General features: G+C 35.0%; 1 protein-coding gene across 1 annotated transcript in view; it reads left to right on the plus strand.

The window, feature by feature from the left end:
• The window catches only part of LOC126890602 (probable aconitate hydratase, mitochondrial), an 80,824-nt gene that overhangs the window by 45,212 nt on the left and 12,579 nt on the right, over positions 1-23,033 (plus strand). Inside the window, exons 5-7 of the mRNA XM_050659674.1 lie at positions 3,070-3,357; positions 16,110-16,444; positions 20,013-20,232. Coding sequence (XP_050515631.1) covers positions 3,070-3,357; positions 16,110-16,444; positions 20,013-20,232 — 843 coding nt within the window. The remainder of the gene's footprint in view (positions 1-3,069; positions 3,358-16,109; positions 16,445-20,012; positions 20,233-23,033) is intronic.

Below are 23,033 nucleotides of genomic sequence, written 5' to 3' on the forward strand. Positions count from 1 at the left end.
TAAGTTAGATCTTTACACTTGCATAATTTTGAGGAGCATTTATTATTGCAGTAGCATTTTATAAAGCCTTGTAATCCAAATTTAGAATCTTTTGTACTAATTTCTCTTAGAGACAGCTTAACGTCTGAAACATCTTCGAAATTAAGAAAATTCTCTTATTTAATTTCTTGAAAAAAGTGTGTTTATTGTTCCGTATTTCGTACCAACTCTATATAAACCGTCAATTATTGCTTTATCTTGTATGATACCCAAAATATTTCGAGCATCTGCTTTGGCTATATCGAAGCTAGGGATCGGTATTGTTACAATTTTTCCGATCGAAATTAGAGGATTTTTTTTCACTTAATGGTTCCATAGCATTAGCCTGGGCATAAGGACCTTCAATCGCCTTTGCTTTATTTATTTTAATCTTTTCTGTGTGTGCACAAAGCATGCAAGTAACTTTTATTTCAAAACCTTCATAGTATGCACCAAGTGTGCTATCAGTGTATACAACATGTACCACCAGACTACAAATTATGCACGTATGTACATCAGAGCTCTCTTTTTGGCAAATACAACAAACCACATCTGAAGAAGTAATCTGAATTGTTTGACAATTTTCTTCCTCTCCTAGTGACGACGGTCCAGGGGCTTCGTTAGTATTATGGTGATACTTAGTTTTTTCTCCGATTGCAATATCTTCTTTCACAGTTGACGATAAAACAATTGACGGTTTATAAAGAGTTGGTACGAAATAATGAAAAATACCCACACTTTTTTCAAGAAATCAAATACGAGAATGCAAAGAGAATTTACTTAATTTCGAAGATATTCTAGACGTTAAGCTGTCTCTAAGAGAAATTAGTACAAAAGATTCTAAATTTGAAGGACAAGGCTTTATAAAATGCTACTGCAATAAGAAATGCTCTTCAAAATTATGTAAAAGGTCTAACGTATTGTGCAAATCTAAATGCCATAGTGCCTCAACATGTGAGAATAAACACTAATTTTTTTATAAAAATGTATACCATTTTTATTCAGTTGCAATGCGAAGCCAAAACTGTCTTAATTTTTACTTAGATTAGAGAATGATCAATTAAAAATATTTTATTTTATTAGGTTGAAAAACTTAGTCTGCTATTTTTTTTATTTTAATTACGACTATATAAAAATAATAAACATTAAATTTAAAAAATGACGTTTTATTAAACCTAATATAACAAATTACGACATTTTAATAGCTGATCGGGGTTTGACTAGTCAAACCCCGACTTCATAAAATTGAATTTCGACCTTTGGCTGATTAACTTAGTCTCTCCTAGGTTTGACTAGTCAAAGGCCGAAACTGTAATTTATTTCGGGGTTTGGCTAAGACCGTCAGTCAGACCTGAGGATTGCCTAGTCAAACCTAGGAGTGCCTGAAATTCGGGCTTTGACTAGTGTCTTAGTCAAAGCCCGAAATAAATTACAGTTTCGGCCTTTGACTAGTCAAACCTAGGAGAGACAAAGTTGGTCAGGCAAAGGTCGAAATTTAATTTTATGAAATTGGGGTTTGACTAGTCAAACCCCGATCAGCTATTAAAATGTCGTAATTTGTTAGATTAGGTTTAATAAAACGTCATTTTTTAATTTAAATGTTAATTATTTTTATATTGTCGTAATTAAAATAAAACAATTAGCGTTTATTCTCACACGTTGAGGCACTATCACTATGGCATTTAGAGTTGCACAATACGTTAGACCTTTTACATTTACCTACATATTTTTGAAAAACATTTCTTATTGCAGTATTGCAGCCTTGTCCTCCAAATGTAGAATCTTTTGTACTAATTTCTCTTAAAGATAGCTTAACGCCTGGAACATCTTCGAAATTAAAAAAAAAATCGCGTTGCATTCTCTCATTCGATTTCTTGAAAAAAGTGTGTTTATTGTTCCGTATTTCGTACCAACTCCATATAAACCGTCAATTGTTTTATCTTGTATGATACCCAAAATGTCGAGCATCTCCTTTAGCTGTATTAAAGCTGGGGATAGGTTTTTTAAGTTTTTCCGATCGAAATTGGAGGTTTTTTTTACTTACTTAATTGTTTTATAGCATTAGCCTGAGCATGAAGACCTTTAATCACCTTTCCTTTATTTCTTTTAATCGTTTCTGTCTGTGCACAACGCATGCATGTAACTTTTCTTTCAAAATGTTCATAGTATGCACCAAGTGTGATGTCAGCACACACAACATATACCAACTGATTACAAATTATGCACGTATGAGCTCTCTTTGTGGCAAGTACAACAAACCACAAACCTGCAATTTCGATCGGAAAAACTGTAACAATACCTATCCCCAGCTTTGATAGAGCCAAAGGAGATGCTCGAAATATTTTGGGTATTATACAAGATAAAACAATTGACGGTTTATATAGAGTTGGTATGAAATGCGGAACAATAAACGTACTTTTTTCAAGAAATCAATAAGAGAATGCAAAAAGAGAATTTTCTTAACTTCGAAGATGCTCCAGGCGTTAAGCTGTCTCTAAGAGAAATTAGTACAAAATATTCTAAATTTGGAATGCAAGGTTTTATAAAATGCTACTTCAATAAGAAACGTTCTTCAAAATTATGAAAGTGTAAAAGGTCTAACGTATTGGGCAACTCTAAATGCCATAATGCCTCATCGTGTGAGAATAAACACTAATTGTTTTATTTTAATTACGACAATATAAAAATAATAAACATTTAAATTAAAAAATGACGTTTTATTAAACCTAATCTAACAAATTATGACATTTTATTAGCTGATCGGGGTTTGACTAGTCAAACCCCGATTTCATAAAATTAAATTTCGACCTTTGCCTGACCATCTTAGTCTCTCCTAGGTTTGACTAGTCAAAGGCCGAAATTGTAATTTATTTCGGGCTTTGACTAAGGCCGTCAGTCAGACCTGAGGATTGCCTAATCAAACCTAGGAGTGCCTGAAATTCGGGCTTTGACTATAACATATACATAGAATTCATAATTACTTTAATTCATTATTAAACATTTTAATTACGTAAATATATTATTATTAACAAATTGTTGATTATATTTCAGGTAAACTTTCTGGTTGGACTTCCCCCAAGGACATCATTTTGAAGGTAGCTGATATTTTAACTGTCAAAGGTGGTACTGGAGCCATCATCGAATACCACGGTCCTGGATGTGAGTCGGTATCTTGTACTGGTATGGCAACTATCTGCAACATGGGTGCTGAAATCGGTGCTACTACATCTCTATTCCCCTTCAACAATAGAATGGCTGATTATCTGTCTGCTACTCGCAGAGGAGACATCGCCAATGAAGCTCAGAAATACAAGGAATCCTTACTATCACCTGACAAAGGTAAGTGGTCACTAAATAATAATAAATCCTGTATATCTCCTGTTTACTAGAATATGCTATATACAGACTGTTTAGTTTTTGATTAGATATAAGACAGGAAGCGCTAAAATCGGCAACATTACTGTATACTATAATTGTATTTTAATTTGTTAAAAATGTTCAAAAGCTATCTACTCGTTCCAATAATAGTAACAGTTTGTTATTAAAATCACTTTATCAATTTTTCTTTTTTCTCGATTATTAGTTTTTATTGCATATTATACATTATGTCCTTGTAAGTTGTATCCATATGGAAAACTTTTCAACGAAAACTTTTCGTTTATAAATTTGCAAAAGTCTGTGCGTTATTGCGTTGCCGCTCCTGCAATACTTAGAGCAGATGTATCGATGGATTCTTATGTAGTTTTGTCTTCTGAATCCAAATCTGAAAACGGAATTTCGATATCTCTAACCGTCTTCGAGATAATCGACCTCAAAATCTAAAATGTGACGTCACAATCCGGTTATTTCCTACCAAGCACTAAACGTCAGCTGAAATATTTGACTAGGAAGTAGGCTACTTTTTTTATCTGAATTTGTTAAGCAAAGCAAATGTTATTATTTACATTTGAGTTTGACACTTCGTGAATGTCAAACTAAATTTTAAATTATTTAGCTATTAATAAAATATAAATGACATTTTATAGTGAATTTAATTATTATATAAAATAATATGTGTAATAAATGTATAAAAATACAATTTGAGTATATTTTGAAAGCAATAATACACAGTGGCGGCCCGTGAGGTAGTGCCATAGAGCCATGGCACTACCTTGCTAACTATGCAGAAACATATTTTTTATCTTCAAAACTTTTTAATTCCTGTTAATTTTTTTGTGCGTATTTCTTTTGATCTTCATAAATTATATAAAATATGGCAACTATGGGCGTAATACAATCCCTGCCGACAGCGGAGAGTATTCGACAGGAGAATCTCCTTCGTGCCGAAGTCAGTACTGGCACGACTAAAGAGAGAAAGTTTTTACGAGCATTCTATGTGAGTGACAGAGAAAGAGCTATATTGGGCTGTTAGTATACCTTAAAATTAGAATCTCTGTGCCAGGCACGAGGGTATGATGTCAGGTCTATTTATTTTGAGTTTCTTTACGTGCTGGTTTGTCGCTTTTATTATGTATATTTTCTGTTTAAAAAGTTTTTGTATTTATAATTAAACTTTTAGTGCATCATGATCGTGGGTATTTTGATAATATTTTGATTATTTCTCAAGTTTAATTTATTAATTGACAATGAATATTAGTATCTTAAAAAAATTTTTGGTGGTTTTTCGCTAGAAAAAAAAACTACAAATGTTATAAGGTGTTGTGGAGCTTTCGAGTTAGCTTTAAGAGGTCACGACGAAAAATACTATTCAGAAAATAGAGGCATATTTAAGGAGTTGGTCAGGGGTGTAGCGATGGATCGCCTCCACGTGGTGCACCCTGGGTAACGCCAAATGATCCATCCTCCCAATCCTAAGGTGTAACACCATCGTGCCGACGGGATGCATGGTACAGGGAGTAAAGTGTATCTAAAGCGATGCCCTAGAGAGATGGCGAACTCTGGGGGATTATAGCCTTAGCACGGTAAGGGCGCACTGCCGTGCCTGACAGCAATTCGTCCCAACTCGTGGGAACAAATATGGAGAACGAGATTGAAAAAACAAACACAAAAACGGGAACGGACACAGAGGCGACTTCAGTCGTGGATTCTGTATCTGTCCCAAATACTGAGCCAGAAGTTGTTCCAAGCGGAACAGACTCTGCACAAAGTAGCAAAAAACGCCTTTCTGGAGCTCAAAAAAGAAAGATGACGAAAAAGGCAAAAATGGCTGCTGGAACATGGACCACAGCAAATCCCCATAAAAACAAAACGGGAGTACTGGTAAAACCCGAGGGTAAAAAGAGACCGCGGGAGAATACCATTACCCCCCCGCAACAAAGGGTTGCTAAGAGACCAAGGAGCTCTCATGAGCAGACTAGGTCATACAGCAATGTCACAAAAGTATTCAGGATAGCGGTGGCACACAGGCACCATCCGGATACTCAACTAGATCAGGCTCACGCAGACCTGATCATCAACAAACTAAAGCTAGCAGTGGATGAGGCTCCTGTTGGAAGTCAAAATCAACTGCTACAGTTCCATAAAACATCGTTTAGCGCAGGTACTCTGTGGGTAAACTGTGCTAACGAACATACCAAAAAATGGACTACTGAGGTGGTAAGGACTATGGAGGGCCTGTGGGAAGGAGTCGACTTAAATGTGGTCGATCCCAGCCACATGCCAAAACGCCCTATGGTCCTCGCCCGCATCCCCGAGAAAGAGGCTGAAGAATCAACAGTCAGAACCCGTTTAGAGAGGCAAAATAAAGACCTTAAGACGGAAGACTGCTTGTTGAAAAATCGGAAGGTCGGAGAGGACATGCAAATCCTCGTATACACGATCGACGAGGTCTCCTATAAAACATTGAAGGCTGCAAATTTCAAGGCGTATTACAGACTTGAAAAGATATCCTTCAAAACCATCAGAGGCATTGATGGCTCCAATCAGAATCCTGCAAGCGAATCTCCAGCATAGTAAGTCAGCTTCGGCAGAACTTACTGTCGCCATGAGAAGGTTTGATGTAGCCTTGATACAAGAACCCTGGGTTTACAAGGGCAAAATAAGAGGTCTATCGGGTATTGGTGGAGAGCTTATATATAGCCGGTCTGCCGATGTCCCGCGAACTTGCATAATAGTCAAACGAAACATCAAAACACTGCCGTTGATAAATCACTGTTCCAGGGATTTAACCACGGTAAAGATGAAGATCATAGATGGAGGAGGGGTGAAGCAGATAGTTTTAGGATCAGCATACCTCCCATATGATGATCCCGAACAACCACCATCAAGGGAATTGGAGCAGCTAGTGAGAGATTGCAGGAAAAATGGATTGCAATTGATCATTGGCTGTGATGCGAATGCGCACCATCTGACTTGGGGCAGTACAAACACCAATGCAAGAGGTGAGTCAGTACTACAGTTTATAATGCAACATAATTTAGACATATTAAACGTAGGAAACAAACCAACCTTCGTGACTTCACGACGGAAGGAGGTGATTGATATAACAGTTGCCACGACTAACGTGGCTAGAACTGTGAAAAACTGGCATGTGTCAGATGAGGTGTCCTTTTCAGACCATCGACACATTTGTTTTGAAATGACAGGCAATGAGCTTATCAAGGAAACTTATCGTAATCCTCGTAAAACAAACTGGGAAGCATATCAAGCAGACATAGAATATAGCTTAGGCAGGATTAACGGGAAGATAAGGCATACATTGGACCTAGACATGGCTGCCGAACAATTTCAAGAGATTGTCACGTCAGCGTTCGAAGACAACTGTCCGGAGATAGTCAGGAATTCCAACAGGAAAGTTCCCTGGTGGAATCATAATCTTGCAAATCAAAGGACAGAGGTTAGACGAAAATTTAATTTCGCCAAAAGGTCAGGCGAGTGGGGCGATTATCGCAAAGCTCTGACTGACTACAATAAGGAACTGAGAAGGGCAAAAAGAGAATCGTGGAGAAGGCATTGTGAAGAGATAGAAGGGACTTCAGAAATGGCAAGGCTCCATAAAGTTCTCTCAAAGGACCCTCAGATAAGTATTCCCTCGCTCCAAAAAGAGTCAGGTGAATACACTCAGAATGGTGAAGACACCCTGAAAGAGCTTTTCAGGGTGCACTTTCCTGAGTCTGAGACAAAACTGATACCACTAGACACATGGCAAACCGGACTGGATATCATGAATTATGGTTCTAGGGAAAACTGGCATGTGGCAAAAGAAGTTATAAACCAGGACAAAATCAAATGGGCAATAAACTCATTCGAGCCATATAAATCACCGGGTCCGGACGGGATTTATCCAATACTTCTACAGAAGGGAAACGACCTTCTTTTCAAAAAATTGTGTAAGATACTGCAGGCTAGTTTAGGGCTGGGGTACATACCAAAAGCATGGAGGCTGATAAGGGTGGCTTTTATACCCAAACCTGGCAAAATCGGACAGGAAAGGGCCAAGTCTCTGCGGCCATTAAGTCTGATGTCATTCGTACTGAAGACCTTAGAAAAACTGCTCGATAGGCATATCAGGGATGGTGTATTGGTTGAAAGTCCGATACATCGGGGACAATATGCATATCGAGCGGGAGTCTCCACAGAAACGGCACTGCACCATCTTGTACAGAGAGTGGAGTATGTTCTAGAAAACCAAGAGGTGATGTTGGGTGCATTTCTCGATATTGAGGGAGCATTTGACAACACCTCTTACGAAGCGATCACAAGGGCGATCCGTCTAAAAGGAATAGACGAAACAAGCTGTAGATGGATAGACTGCATGCTGAGAAGCCGTGTGATATATGCTACGTTGCTAGGGGATACAGTGTCAGCTCAGGTAGCCAGAGGCTGCCCACAGGGGGGAGTCTTATCTCCTCTATTGTGGAATCTGGTCATGGATGGCCTGATAGCTAGACTCGACAACGATAGGCATCACGTCCTGGGCTATGCGGATGACCTAGTCATCTTAGCCCACGGAAAATTTAATGGTACAGTCAGAGATCGAATGCAACAGGCTCTGACAGTAGTTACAGAATGGACTTCAAATGTAGGGCTTAACATCAGTCCTCTAAAGTCCAAAATCATGAAATTTACTAAAAGAAGGAATTCAGAGGAATTGGGTCCTCTAAGTCTAAATGGTATACATTTAAATCTGGTGAGTGAAGTAAAGTATCTCGGGATAATATTAGACTCAAGACTTACTTGGAATCAGCAGATAGAAAGAATAACGAAGAGAGCGGTATCTACGTTAATGGTAGCCAGACGTACTCATGGAAAAATGTGGGGTTTGAGACCAGACATGGTATATTGGACTTATAACATGGTAGTAAAACCCACAATTACATATGCATCAGTGGTATGGTGGCCAAAAGTGCAGCAAAAAAGTGCCATCATCAAATTAAGCAAGGTGCAAAGACTTGCTTGTCTCGGGATCACGGGGGCTATGAGGGGCACACCTACGGCAGCTATGGAGGCACTACTGGATCTCCCTCCTTTACATATAACAATAAGAGGTGAGGCGAGAATGGGCTATTATAGACTGCGAGAAAACCTGAGCAACGTACCAGTTAAATCAGGACATAGTAAAATAACGAATGAAATTAATGATGCCGAATGGATGATGATTTCTGACCATATGACATCAAGATATATGCCTGAAGTACCTTTTCAAGTGGACATTTGCCCACGAGACGAATGGGACAGAGGAAACTCTCGACCCAGACTGCAGGGTTGCACCTGGTATACGGACGGGTCTAAAACTGCAGACGGTTCGGGCGCAGGAATATTCTATAGTGGTGGAAATTTCAACATTTCTATTCCACTGGGAGAATGTACCTCCGTATTTCAGACAGAGATTTTTGCAATCTTGCAGTGTGCAAGAGAAAACAACCTGAGGGCATTCGAACTGCAGCGGGTTAACATATGCACAGATAGCCAAGCAGCCATTGGGGTTCTTATAAGCCCTAAGGTGAACTCTAGGCTGGTGTGGGAATGTCGACAAGAACTTGATAGACTGGCACAACATAACAGTGTTATACTGGTATGGGTTCCAGGTCATCGGGGCATATACGGCAATGAAAGAGCTGATGCACTTGCCAAGAGAGCATCAGCTACAAAATACCTGGGTCCAGAGCCGGCCGTGGGAGTGCCAAAAAGCACCGTCCGCGAACGAAAAAAAGCCTGGATCCGAAGCCAACACAACTCACACTGGGAGAGTGTACCCGGTCAAACACATGGCAAGATGTATATCGGACGGACATGTGCTAGTAGAGCTGAGTTACTGCTGAAAACAAGCAGGAATCAGCTCAGAGTCATAACAGGTTTCCTCACTGGACATGCGCCAGTTAAGGGTCACCTGCATACAATGGGGCTGTTTCATGGAGACTTGAGCTGCAGACTCTGTAACAGAGAACCTGAAACAGTCAACCATATTTTGCATGACTGTGAGGCATTGGATCGGAGGCGGCAAACACTTTTCGGAGACATCGAAATGACTCCAAAATTATATGGCACCCACCCACTAGACCTGTACAAGCTGGTACAGGGTTCCAGAATTCTGGAATGGGTTTCATAAACAATGGAAGATGTACAATAAGCCAAGTGGCTGCAGTACAACCGGTTCACAACAGACGGCTTCCAGGAAAAAAAAAAAAAAAAAAAAAAAAAAAAAAAAAAAAGGAGTTGGTCAATTTTAGTGCCGAATTAGACAACGACTTAAAGGTTCATATTATTCAAAGTACCAGATCTTTCAAAGGTCTACCTTCTCCGGACATCTAGTTGCTTTTAATTTATTTATGTCGGAGAAGTTTTCTGCGTATAAGCATCAGTTTTTCGAATCATTTTTTAATGAAACGTGGAGACAATTTTAATTTTTAATCAAAACTCGGTTTAAAACTGAATTAGAAGTAGGTACTGTATTAGCGAGACGAATTAAGTACTACCTCTGGGGCTGTTTCGCTATCGGTTTTATTGTAGAGGGAAGGTTTAAAAAGCACATTTGAAGAAACTATTAAACTTTTAAGTATTTTAGTTACCATTCCTATATCAACATCTGAAGCAGAACGCTGTTTTTCGATGTTAAAACAGTGCTTTAGGTATGCTATCTGCAGAAAAGCATTTTGTAAATTGTATTGATAATTTTAATTATAAAGTCATTGAAAACTTTGCAACCAAAAATAGAAGAATGAACTTCATATATCGTAAACTTTAAAAGTGACATTACAAAAATTTGTGCATGTGTGTGAATAATGAAGTATTATTTTTATAAATTGGTAAATAGAAACTAAATCCTAATAATAATTTTCTAGCACTATCACTATCAGCAGTAAATGCTGGTAGTAGGTTAAGAGGTTTTTATTATTAATTAATTTACGGAACGGTTTTGATCAATGTTGGACAATTGCTTGGCACCTCAGATCAATAAACTTAAGATACATAAGATAAAAATATCCGCGCATATTTTTTTTTAGTTTTTGTTGTCAGTATACCTTTTTTTGACAATATCGTGAATCCGTCACTAAAAATTTTGGCGGCTGCCCGAGTTCTGGCACTACCTTCTTAAAGAGGTACGAGCCGCCACTGATAATACATATTATACTACGAGTATATTAATAATGAATCAGTAGAAACGATTATATTTAAATTTGGTAAATTATAACTCCACTCGACCAGCGCACGACCACACAACTCGAAACACAAGTACGCAAATACGGTTGCGTGAAGCGTGGCGCAAAGCCGTGGAGTTTACGAGACTCGCTCGGTCTGCAGATCCAAGTAAAGTTCATCAGTAAAAAGTATCTTTATCTTTATCATGTATGTATTATTTATTTTACAATATTGGAAAATTATTATTTAAAATGTGGTTTGGAATAAAAAAGTATGTTCTGATATATGAAATTACATCCTTCTAATGGAAAAAAATATTTGACGAATTTTCTCAAATTATGGATACCAACAATCATTTTCATTTATAACTCTTGTATTTTTAATTTGACGAAGAAAAGTTATTCTTCATAAAAATCTCTTCTTGGTCTAAGATTTATGATGCAACCATCATGAATCAAATTTTATTAATTTTATACGAGGTATGTAAGAAAATATGAATTTCGAGTAAAGTATCTTTATAGTTCATAACATTTAAATTAGAATGATATACTTGCACATTAAAACATAATTTTTAATTCTAAACAGCTTTTCGTAATAGCAATTTTCTATATTATGAATTTAAATACGTATATAAACAAAGTTTTCGTTATGATAATGCTCGCATTTTCAGCTTGTTTATTATTAATTTTACGAAAAAAAGTTATTCTTTATAAAAAGTTCTGCATGGTAAAAACCCAAAGATTCAACCATCAGATATCAAATTTTATGAATGTTATACGAGGTATGTCAAAAATTTGAATTTCACTTAAGAGTAAAGTAGCTTTATTTTTCACAATATTGAAAATTGCTATTATGAAAAGTTGTTTGGAATTAAAAACTATATTCTAATATGCAATTGAAATATATAACTAACATTATTTTCAGTTATTTCAATTCTGATAACTCTATTATTAATTTTACGAAAAAAAGTAATTCCTAATAAAAAGTTCTGGATGGTCTAAAACCTAAAATACAACCGTCTTATATCAAATTCTGTCAATTTTATACGAGGTATGTCAAAAAAGATAAATTTAGGTCAAAAGTAAAGTACCTTTATAGTTCAGAATATTTCAACTAGAAGGATGTAATTACATATTGAATCATAGTTTTTAATTCTAAATAACTTTTTATAATAACAATTTTCGATATTGTGAAAAATAAACGTATTTTACTCTTGAGCGAAATTCATATTTTTTGACATACCTCGTATAAAATTGATAAAATTTGACATAAGATGGTTGTATTTTAGGTTTTAGACCATGCAGAACTTCTTATTAGGAATAAGTTTTTTTGGTAAAATTAATAATAATAAAAGTTAACTGAATTGATATAACTGAAAATAATGTTAGTTATCCATAATTTTACAAAAAAATTTCTAGAAGGATGTAATTGCGTACTAGAATATAGTTTTTAATTCCAAACAACTTTTCAGAATAGCAATTTTCAATATTGTGAAAAATAAAGCTACTTTACTCTTGAGTGAAATTCAAACATTTTGACATACCTCGTATAATATTAAAAAAATTTGATATTTGATGGTTCAATCTTAGGTTTTGGACCATGCAGAGCTTTTTATGAAGAATAACTTTTTTTCGTAAAATTAATAATAAAAAAGTTTTCCGTACGGATACAGCTTACAGGGACATACTGTATAAATTATGGTAATCACTGAATACGTAGTTAGTGAAAAAATAATCCTATTAATTAAATTAATGAATAATTTAAGCGATTATGCAAATAACGATTGTCCAAGAATATTCAAAAACTAAACGAAATAGCCATCTCTATTTTGCTGATGAAATTGATATTCCGCGGTCGACAACTAATACAACTGTAATACACTTGCTAATGTTTACGTCTAGCGTGCAGTGTTGCCATCTAAAGGGTGTAGTGTATATCTAATTTAAATCTAAACAGACTGTATCAAAATCTTACCGGCAAAATATTCAGTTTGATACTAGGCTGGAAAAATTAGCAAAAGAAGCCTTTTTCGCGACATCCTTTAATACAGGTATCTAACAACTACTTTTGACAAATCTGGTGATACAAATTTGCAATACTTAAACAAAATGTGCAAAAGATTTAAAGTAATTTTTTACTTATAAAAAATAAATAAACAATATAAGATCGCTATTTGATTTTAAATATCAAAGGTGAAGACCGTTAAATTATATGAAAAAGTGACAGAATTTTACTGAAAAAACATAGAAAATCCTATAAAAAGAGAGTGTGTCAGTGGCGAAACGTCCATGTAACCACTGTTACCATTGGTAACAGTTACAAATCTTGCAAATAAATATTTTATGACTACTACGAAATAATTGTATTTATATTTTTTACCAACAGAAATACTTGTTAATAGTACCTAATTGAGTAAGTTGCCAACTAGATGCACGAAAATATTGACGAGATATGTGAATCCATGGCACGTTATCATATGCTGTTACCAATACTGGCACTGGTAACGGTACGCAGGAGAAACCTCGCTATCGCTCGGGACTAGCTCTGAAATTTTGAAGGAGCGACGGGTCTAGAGACAGCGCGCGGGCACGCTGCGCATATCAGTATTGTAACCATTTTGAAGATTGGTAACGTTGGTTTAGTACCTATTACAGATTAAAGTGTGCGTGCATTTAAACATGGAATAGTGTTGCTACGTATTGCGTAATTGATCAACTACGTACTTGAAAAGTCATTCTACTTGTATATTTTTTTATATATTATTTTAAAGAAAAAAAAAATGATGTTATTGAAAATGGAAGAATTAAAATATAAACAATAGTTTTCAAAATCTGTTCTTTTTCCTACTTGTTCATTTTTTTATGTTAATTTTATGGTAGAATAATATGTTTAGTTTGTTTATTATTTATTGTTATACCTGTTACATATACATAATTACATACATATAATTTGGGAATAGTGATTTGTTTAATTTTATCCCACAGGATTGAAAACAAAAACTTATATTTGGGAGGTTCAAAATATTTTTTAAAAAGATTTTTTTACATCTGGTTTTGGTAACACTTTAGAAAAAGTCACGCGTCGCCATTGGAGTTTGTAAAGTTGTGTTTGTTAATTTGTTACTTGCAAAAAATACCTTCAAAAGTCGGTTTTTTGAAAATATTAATACCTTTTCTAAAAATGTACAAAAAAATTTAATTTCGTGTGAAAATGTAGAGAATATCACTAATATTCAGTTAAAAAATTTAGCTCGTTTATTAATTTTGGGTACCAATAGTTCATTTTTGAATTGTTTATTTAACCGAGTAATTTGTGTAAACAATTTAAAATAAAAATTTACTTTGCCAGATTCTACTTTTGTCTTATTATTAGTAGAAAAGGTTATGAAATTATAGGAAACTTAAATATTTATGTATTATAGTTACAAATAATATCTTTTAAGAAAAAAATTTCCAAAAAATTAATTTTTTATTTGAAAATCAAATCTTAACATGTTAATTTTTCTTGAATTATGATTATTATTTTTACAATTACTTATACTAATAAAAAGCATAATTCAAGAAAAATTAACCGGTATAATATATTTGATTTTCAAATAAAAAAATAATTTTTTTGTGAAATATATTGTTAAAAGATATTTATAACCATAATACATAAATATTTAGGTTACCCATCATTTCATAACCTTTCCAATACTAATAATAAGATAAAAGTAAAATTTTGAATATTCAATATCTATTTTAAATTGTTTAAACAGATTAGTCGCTTAAATAAATAATTCACAAACTAACTAATTGCTAATTAACTAAATTAAAAAACAATAATTTTCGTTGATTAGAACCAGATATCTTGCGACTTTTATAATTTATGTCATGAATTTTTTTGTCAAAATTTGAACTTTTAATCTTTTAACAAATGGTGGTTTTTAAATTTCTTAATGTTTATAAACAAAGCCCGGTGAATTTTTGGAAGTGTTGTAGGACCTTGTATTTTTTTAAATTCGTGTAAAAATGCCAATATTTCGATTAAGAAAAATAACTTACTACATTTGGATACGTTTGAGATATCTTAAATGTTTATAAGCTTAAAATCACACTACCTGTATCATCATATTTTACAATATTACATTTTACAATATTATATATTTATTTATATTGTATTATATTTTATAATATAACAGAAAGTTTTTTAATCATTAAATGATTTAATTTAATAATACAGTAGACTCCCTCTATAACGAGAACTGAAATGGCGGACTAATTACCTCGTTATAAGCGGATCTCGTTATATCAGACAACAATAATATTGTGCATACCACCACTACTGAAATGTTTTGATGCCTCTTACATAGTTTATTACGTGTCGATGGTCGACTTCAACAATGAAACTTGGCCATCGCAAATTGTAAATTTCCTACAATATTCAATATCGGTCGATAGATAAATAGGAAGGAAGAAGTTTATTACAGGCGCTGGAATTTATTACAGCACTGGCCTCGGTAAGCACACAGATGTTGGGCATTCCTGTATACAGGCAGTTCGGGTATTTATTTATAGCCAACACCACGCCAAAAATAGGTAAAGAAACATATTCTTCAATTTCATTTTTCCTCGTTTTAATCAAATATGCCTCGTTATAGAGATGTTATAGTTCAATAGGAATTTCATGGAACATATAGTGTACCTCGTTATAAGCGAAACCTCGTAATACCCGTGTTCGTTATAGAGAGAGTCTACTATATAAGCCTTTCTCTTCAATTTAGTGCTTTCAAAATGCATGTGGACCCAATAGTTTAGTCATAATAACGTTGTAGATAAAAGCTTTCTGCGATAAACAATTTTAATGTTGCTTGAAATTTTTATAGCTGAATACTTGTGATATTGTCACCATTATCACGCGAAATTATAGTTTTTTTAAAAAAGGTATTAATAATTTTCAAAAAATCGACATTTGAAGGTATTTTTGCAGTAATTTCGTTGCAAAACGAAAATACAGCCGCATCATAGTCTTTTGCTAGCAGTTGCCGCTAGGGCATCTATGCCATTTCGTTCGTTGCAATCCGTGACTTCACGCCGGGGTTTGTTTTGGTTGGATCAGAGAGAGCAGCATATGTGCCTCCTGATGATAGACTAATAAGTTTCGAAACCGGTAGACGTGCTTGCTGTACTCTCTGATTAGACTAGAATATGATGCGACTGTATTTTCGTTTTGCAACGAGATTGAAAATGGTTATTCATTTTTGATTTACATGTTTACTCTGATTGGAGTACGAAGGGAACCATTCTCGTTGGAACTTTAATGGGACGTGAATTATAAATTGTAAAATTCCCTCATCTTCCTTAGTCTCAGCATCCGTTATGGCTTGCAAATTGTAGAAGCCTCGGAGGAGTAAACAGAGTTACTCCACTTTTCACTTTTCAAATAGTGTAGTTCAAATATGAATCTGGGTTTGGACAAATGAATAGTTTTGAAGGAATGTTGTGTAAAATCGTATACATACTTGCGAATTTTAGGTGCCGAATACGACGAACTCATCGAAATCAACCTCGACACCTTGGAACCCCACGTCAACGGTCCCTTCACTCCTGATCTAGCCAGTCCAATCAGCAAACTCGGAGCCAACGCCAACAAGAACGGTTGGCCAGTAGACATCAGAGTTGGCTTGATCGGTTCCTGTACCAACAGCTCATACGAAGACATGGGAAGATGTGCCAGCATCGCCAAAGAAGCTATGAAACACGGCATCAAATCCAAAATTCCATTCAATGTCACTCCTGGATCAGAACAGATTCGCGCTACTATCGAAAGAGACGGAATTTCTAAGACTCTTACCGAATTTGGAGGCACTGTAAGTAGCACTAGATTGTAGCACTCTTTCAATAAGACTTTTAGATTTTATTCTATCTTCTATTTTAAATATATTTATAGATCGGGTCATATGAAGTTAGAAAAGGTAAATTTGAAATTGTTGCATAAACTAGTTTCTGAAAAAAAAGTCCCGTGCAATGAAAAATCGGAGAATATTCTCGAGAATATTCTCGATATGGAGAATTTTCTGAGAATGAACCCCATGACGCGCTTAAGAATATTGTTGAAGATGGAAAAATAGGGTATTAAAAATCATGATCTTATATACAAAATTATGAGACGAAACAACAGTGTTATTTGTATATAAAAAAAATACAAAAACAACAGAAAACACAAATTTCTTTGATAAAAAATTAAATTTTCTTCTTAACAGCAAATAATCAATGTGGTATGATAAAAGATGAGGCCTCAGATTCAGAATCTATTTCTATCATTAGCTCATCCTAGTCACCTACATTCTGAATTTCAATGTAGTAATGAGAAGTTGTGGGATTTTGTCTTTCACGAGTAGCCAGCTCAGCTTGGTCTACGTCTAACAATTTTAAATGGTGAGCAATAAAAGTTACCTTATGAGCCCGTTCAGCATTGAGCCGGTTTCTTTTAGAGGAGTGGATAAAAAACCATAAGTACTGAAACTTCTTTCAGTCGCTGCACTGGATGAAGGCAGGCTTAATACATCAACCGCTATTTTAGTGAATTTTGTTCAGAAAACATGTACCTTTTCACCATATGATTGGGTCTAGATTTTCAATTGATTTTACAACGTATGGTTTTCCAAAAAATAACTCCTTAGACCGATAAAGTGCCAAATCTGCCATTATTTCAGCCGACTCATCATCATATTTTAAAGTTGCTAAATTATCTACAAACTCAGTTTCCTCAACTTGTTCTTCTCTGCTTAAATGAACACCATTCTAAATATTTGCACGTTAATATTGCACCAAAACAATAAATATTGACACTGTAAACACCCTTTCTAGAGGTTCATAGGATTGGCAAAAACAATATATCTACATATTTTTTAATATATAATCTGACCCGTATCTAGTTTTTATTTTTGTTTGGGTTTTTGAAAATATAGAAAATTTTTGCCGAGTATATTCTCGAGAGAATTTTCTGGCCGAGAATATTCTCTTGAGAATATTCTCTTCTAACATCACTAATAATGGGGCAAATATATGTCCCAACAGTAATACAGAAACAGTATCGTATGAAAGAAAAAAATATTTTTATGAACTGGAAAATATTCTATGTACAATGTTATACGGAGTAAAATTGTAAAATATTCAATAGAAAGTGATAGAAAGGTCCTCCCACCTTTTTCACATCTATTCCTCCCACCTTTTTCAACTGGAATATGACCACCAATGTTAGTGTAATATTTTACTGTCTTTGAAATGCGGCCTTGTTTCTTTGTTCTTTTGTGCGATGATTCTGATCTGCCTCCACTAATTAGCGATTCTGACAAGTCGATAACAAAATCAATGAATGACATTTTTCTATTTGAAGATACAGTATAAATGATAAAGCTGTTGAAGACTGCCGTCATTAGCAGTCGAAAATAGTTATTTATCTACTCTGTCATATTATGTATAAGTTTTTAGATTGTGAAAACTGTCATTATAGATAGCAGTGCGTAAAGGATTTAAAGTGTGCGTGAAGTAACAATGTATTTTAAATGGGTTTTACTTTTTCGCACTGTTTTTAACTTTCGCGTTGTCATGGTGACAATCCTTAACTTTCGCGTTGTCATGGTGATGACAATATGAGCAATTAATTACAACAAAAGTTTTGACAGTTTTGTGGTTTGAAAGTAGTTAGAATTTTTAAATGTCAAAGTTCTAAAAATTGTAGAATAGAAATGAATTCCAGTGACGAAGAGTTACAGCTTTTTTTACTTGTTTATCGTAGATAAAATATTGTATGAAACTGTGCGTGAACTACTTTTTGCGAACGCACGCGATTTTTAGAGCACGAGCGACAACGGAGCGAGTGCTATACATCGCGTAAGTCAGCGTGATCTACGCCGCCCATATATTGGTTATAAAAAATTGTTGCGTCGGGACAACTAATTTCTTTTAGACTGCTATCTTATACTACTGCTCGTGACTAATACATCATTTTTGTCTTTCCATCTACTAGCTAATATACCCTCTTTGCATACAAGCATTTCGCATTCACTTCTTTCTAAGCAGCCTACAAATTTGGGTGTATTTCTTCTTTTTGACATGAATATTCTAACACAAGGATATTTTATTGTATTTAGCAGCAAATAGATGTAAAGAAGCGGTCAAAACATTACACTACATTAGTGCTTGTTTTTGTTTCAGCTAATTTTAGTACAACTCGCTGACCAAGTGTGCCTTCTGTTAAATTCTGTTTCTTTTCCGCTGTAGATGTTTGTATCATACACGTAGCCTGTATTTGAGTCGCACCTGGCCCATAACTTTATTCTCCTTTTTAATAGTTTCAGGGGGAGGTATTGTTTTAGAGAAGATCTTCCCTTGCATTTAGTCCTAGATTCATGGACTGAAAGGTACTGTCATTTCGTCTACTGGGTACAACAATTTTCCTCAAATAGAAAAGAATTTCTTCTAGCTAATATAATTTTGGTGCATCATTTGCTGTATTGGGTTCATTGAAATATAACTTAGACATTAGTAGTAAAACATTATCTAGAAGCAGTCAATTACAGGAGAATCTTTGTTTATTTTATATATAAGCGTTGATTTTTTATGTCTTTTTCTGGTCCAATCGAAACTTGGATCTAGAATTTGTGGCTTATTATTTATAGAATTTGTGGAAATTATTTGGCTTACATTGGATGCCAACGGATTACTACTAGGAACATGATGCTCTACTCCATTAATTAAGAGATTTTTTATGAATAGGTCTACATTGAACTACGTTTGGTCTGTCAATGATTTTACAAATTTCACCATGTAGTTAGAACATACATCATGACCAGTGTTTGGCATTGTGGCTATTTAGCAAGGACAGAGAGTTCACTGATGATGGACTGATAAGTCCGAAAAGGTTATGAACGTAATCCGTTTGGATTTTAAAAAAAAATTTAAATTTTTATTAAATATACCAACTACACTAGGGAGTTTTATTTCATGTTAATTTTATTTAACTAGATGGTATACAGCCAACCTTTGGGTATTATCCCGTTTTATTTAAAAAAAAATTGACGTACCTTTTTTCGTATATGTAGTAATCTTTTAAGCAAAAATGATCCAAAGAGTGAACAACAGAAAGTAATAACAATCTCGTACACATACCGAGAGCACGTGCGTAAACTACAATCAGCCAGTGTTTGTTGTAGACGGAGACCGAAAATAACGACTTTTTATAGGTTATGCCCAAGCCAAGATTGTACACTACCGAGTTATTCTATCCCAAAACATTTTAGAGCCGCGTTTAGCGATGCAGTATTTTTTAAATTATTCCTGGGATCTATACATAACATAATCCCGCAGTATTGAAAGGGTTACATATTTATTTAATTTGCATACTAGATTTTCTAATTCGGATTTTATTTTTAGGTACTAGCTAACGCTTGTGGACCTTGTATTGGTCAATGGGACAGAAAAGATGTTAAGAAAGGAGAGAAAAATACCATCGTAACATCATACAATCGTAACTTTACGGGACGTAACGATGCTAACCCCGCAACTCACTGCTTTGTTACATCTCCAGAACTTGTAACTGCCTTAAGTATCGCTGGAAGACTTGACTTCAACCCCTTAACCGACTCACTAAAAGGTATTCATTATTATTGATAAGAAGTAAAGAACTGATACTGTTACGTGGCGAACTTTTTCACTTTTTTGTATTTCCCTGTCCAAGCACTAAAATCGCTCACCATATTTCTTTGCTGCTATTTATATTTTGATGAAGTTCTGATATGGTATCACACAACATTTTGTTTAACCGTTCTTGATGCACTTTCTGATGGCGCATAATAAATTCCATGATCTCGAGGTCATGCTGTTTCCACATAATAGATACTCTCATCGATTTTGTTGCAGCTTTTCAGGTTTGCTTTAAGTCTTTTTTATTAATATTGATACTTCTGCTTACGCTCTCTTGTCTTTCTCTACTCCACTATAAATATGTGTTAATCCTTTTATGTCTTCACTTCCTTGACCTGTTTTTATTTGTTTTGGCAAGAACGGTGATATCTGATTTTATTTGTTTTACTTTTGCTACGATTTCGTCCGATTTGGTTCTCCTCCCTTGGATATTCATCATCATCATCATCAGCCTCTCTCAATCCACTGCTGGACATAGGCCTCCCCTGTTTGTCTCCAAAGTGTTCTACCTTGTGCTTTTTGTATCCAGTTTTTTGTTGTCTTTCGTAAGTCGTCTTGCCATCGTGTTGGTGGTCTTCCTCTGCTACGTTTATCGGCTCTTGGTCTCCATTCAACTAGTTTGCGAGTCCATCTTTCGTCCTTCATTCTGGCAACGTGTCCAGCCCATTTCCATTTTAAGTTGCAGCTTCTTTCAATGACGTCTATGACTTTGGTCTTAGCTCGTAGATCTTCGTTTCTAATCCTGTCTCGCAGAGTGGCCCCTATCATTGATCGCTCCATTCTTCTCTGCGCTACTCTTAGTTTTTGTGCGTTTTTCTTTGTGAGGGATAATGTTTCTGCACCATAGGTCATCACCGGTAGCACGCATTGGTCGAAAACTTTTTTCTTCATGTTAGTTGGAATGTCACTCTTAAAAATGTCCCTAAGAGCTCCGTATGCTGCCCATCCTTGTATTATTCTTCTGGATACTTCTGTTGTTTGATTGTCCTTACCTATCTTAATTTCGTGACCCAGATATATATATTTGTCTACCAGTTCTATTTGTTCATTTTGTATTTCAAGGTGTTTACTTGGTACTAAGTTCGTCATATATTTTGTTTTTGTTATATTCATTCTTAAGCCTATTTTATGACATGCCGTACCAAGTTCTTCCAACATTTTCTTTATTTGTCCCAAATCGTCTGCAATCAGGACTGTATCGTCTGCGTATCTTAGGTTGTGTAGCATCTCTCCGTCTACATTTATTCCTTTATCACCCCATTCGAGGGTTTTGATCGCTTTTTCTAGAGCCAATATGAAAAGTTTAGGTGACAACGTATCCCCTTGACGGATACCTCTTTGGATTTTTATTTGTTTGCTGTTAGCGTGTAGCTGTATCGAGCTTGTCGCATTTTTATATATATTATATATTAGCCTCGAATATCGGCTATCAATGCGGCTCTCGTTTAGTGCTTCTATAACACTGTCGAGTTCTACTGAGTCGAATGCTTTGTGGAAATCTACGAATGCTAAAACTAAGGGCTTGTTATATTCTATGGATTTTTCGATGAGTTGTTTTATTGCTTGGAGGTGATCGTTGGTTCCAAAGTTTGCTCTGAATCCAGCTTGTTCTCTACTTTGATACAGGTCTAATTTCTTGTCTAATCTTGTGGTGATTACTCTCGTGAAAAGTTTATAAATATGGTTTAACAGACTGATTGGTCGGTAATTTTCCAGATCAGTTTTTTCTCCTTTTTTGTGCAGAAGAATTGTTTTGGCTCTATTCCATTCAGATGGTATGGATTTCTTTGTCAAACATAGATTAAACAGATCTTTTATTTTTCTCATTAGAGGTTCACCGCCATTCTTAACAGCCTCGATCACTATTCCATCGTCTCCTGGTGATTTATTGGATTTCATTTTATTCATCGCTTGTCTAATTTCACTGAGAGTTATTTCTGGCATGAGTTCAGAGCCTTGATTTAATATTGTTTTGCTTATTGCATCTTTTAGCTGTGTTTGGTTCATCCGTCTGCTTTTATAAAGTTCTCCATAGAAGTCTTCTACTATTGTTAAAAGCTCATCTCTATTTGTTGTTATTTCGCCCTTTTTGTTTTTTAATTTAATGATCTGACTTTTTCCATTATTTAGTTTTCTTCGCAGACTTTTTAGGCCTTTATTATTTTCTATGGCTTGTTCGATTTTAAGTGTATTATACTTTCTTAAGTCTTTTCTTATTACTTTCTTGACTTCTCTGTTTATCTCTCTCTTTTGCTCTCCATTTGGATCATTTCTTTCTGTAATAAGATTTCTTTGTTTCATTAAATTCCTGGTGTCAGTACTAAGTTTTTCTTCGTTCTTACTTCTTGGACAGTGTTTTCTCATGCTTTCTCAAATGGCTTGCGTAATATGTTGGTTTAGTGCATCTATGTTTTCATTGAGAGTTATGTCTGTGTTGTTTCTCAGTTTGGTTTCAGTGTCGTTTTGATATTCTTTAATGTCTCTAGGTTGAGTCCATATTGGTATTGGTTTCGTATTTACTAATTTGCGTCTCTCTTGTTTTGTGCTTATTTTAACTGCTGCTCTTACTATTCTATGGTCACTACCAGTGTTGAATGCATTTAGGACCGTTACGTCTTGGATGATTTCTTTTTTGTTTGTAATTATGAAGTTAATTTCGTTTTTTGTTTTATTATCTGGACTTGCCCAGGTCCATCTTCTATGTGGTTTCTTATAGAAAAAGCTATTCATTTGGACTAGATTATTCTGAAG

This window comes from Diabrotica virgifera, chromosome 8, assembly GCF_917563875.1.
Source record: "Diabrotica virgifera virgifera chromosome 8, PGI_DIABVI_V3a".
NCBI lineage: Eukaryota > Metazoa > Arthropoda > Insecta > Coleoptera > Chrysomelidae > Diabrotica > Diabrotica virgifera.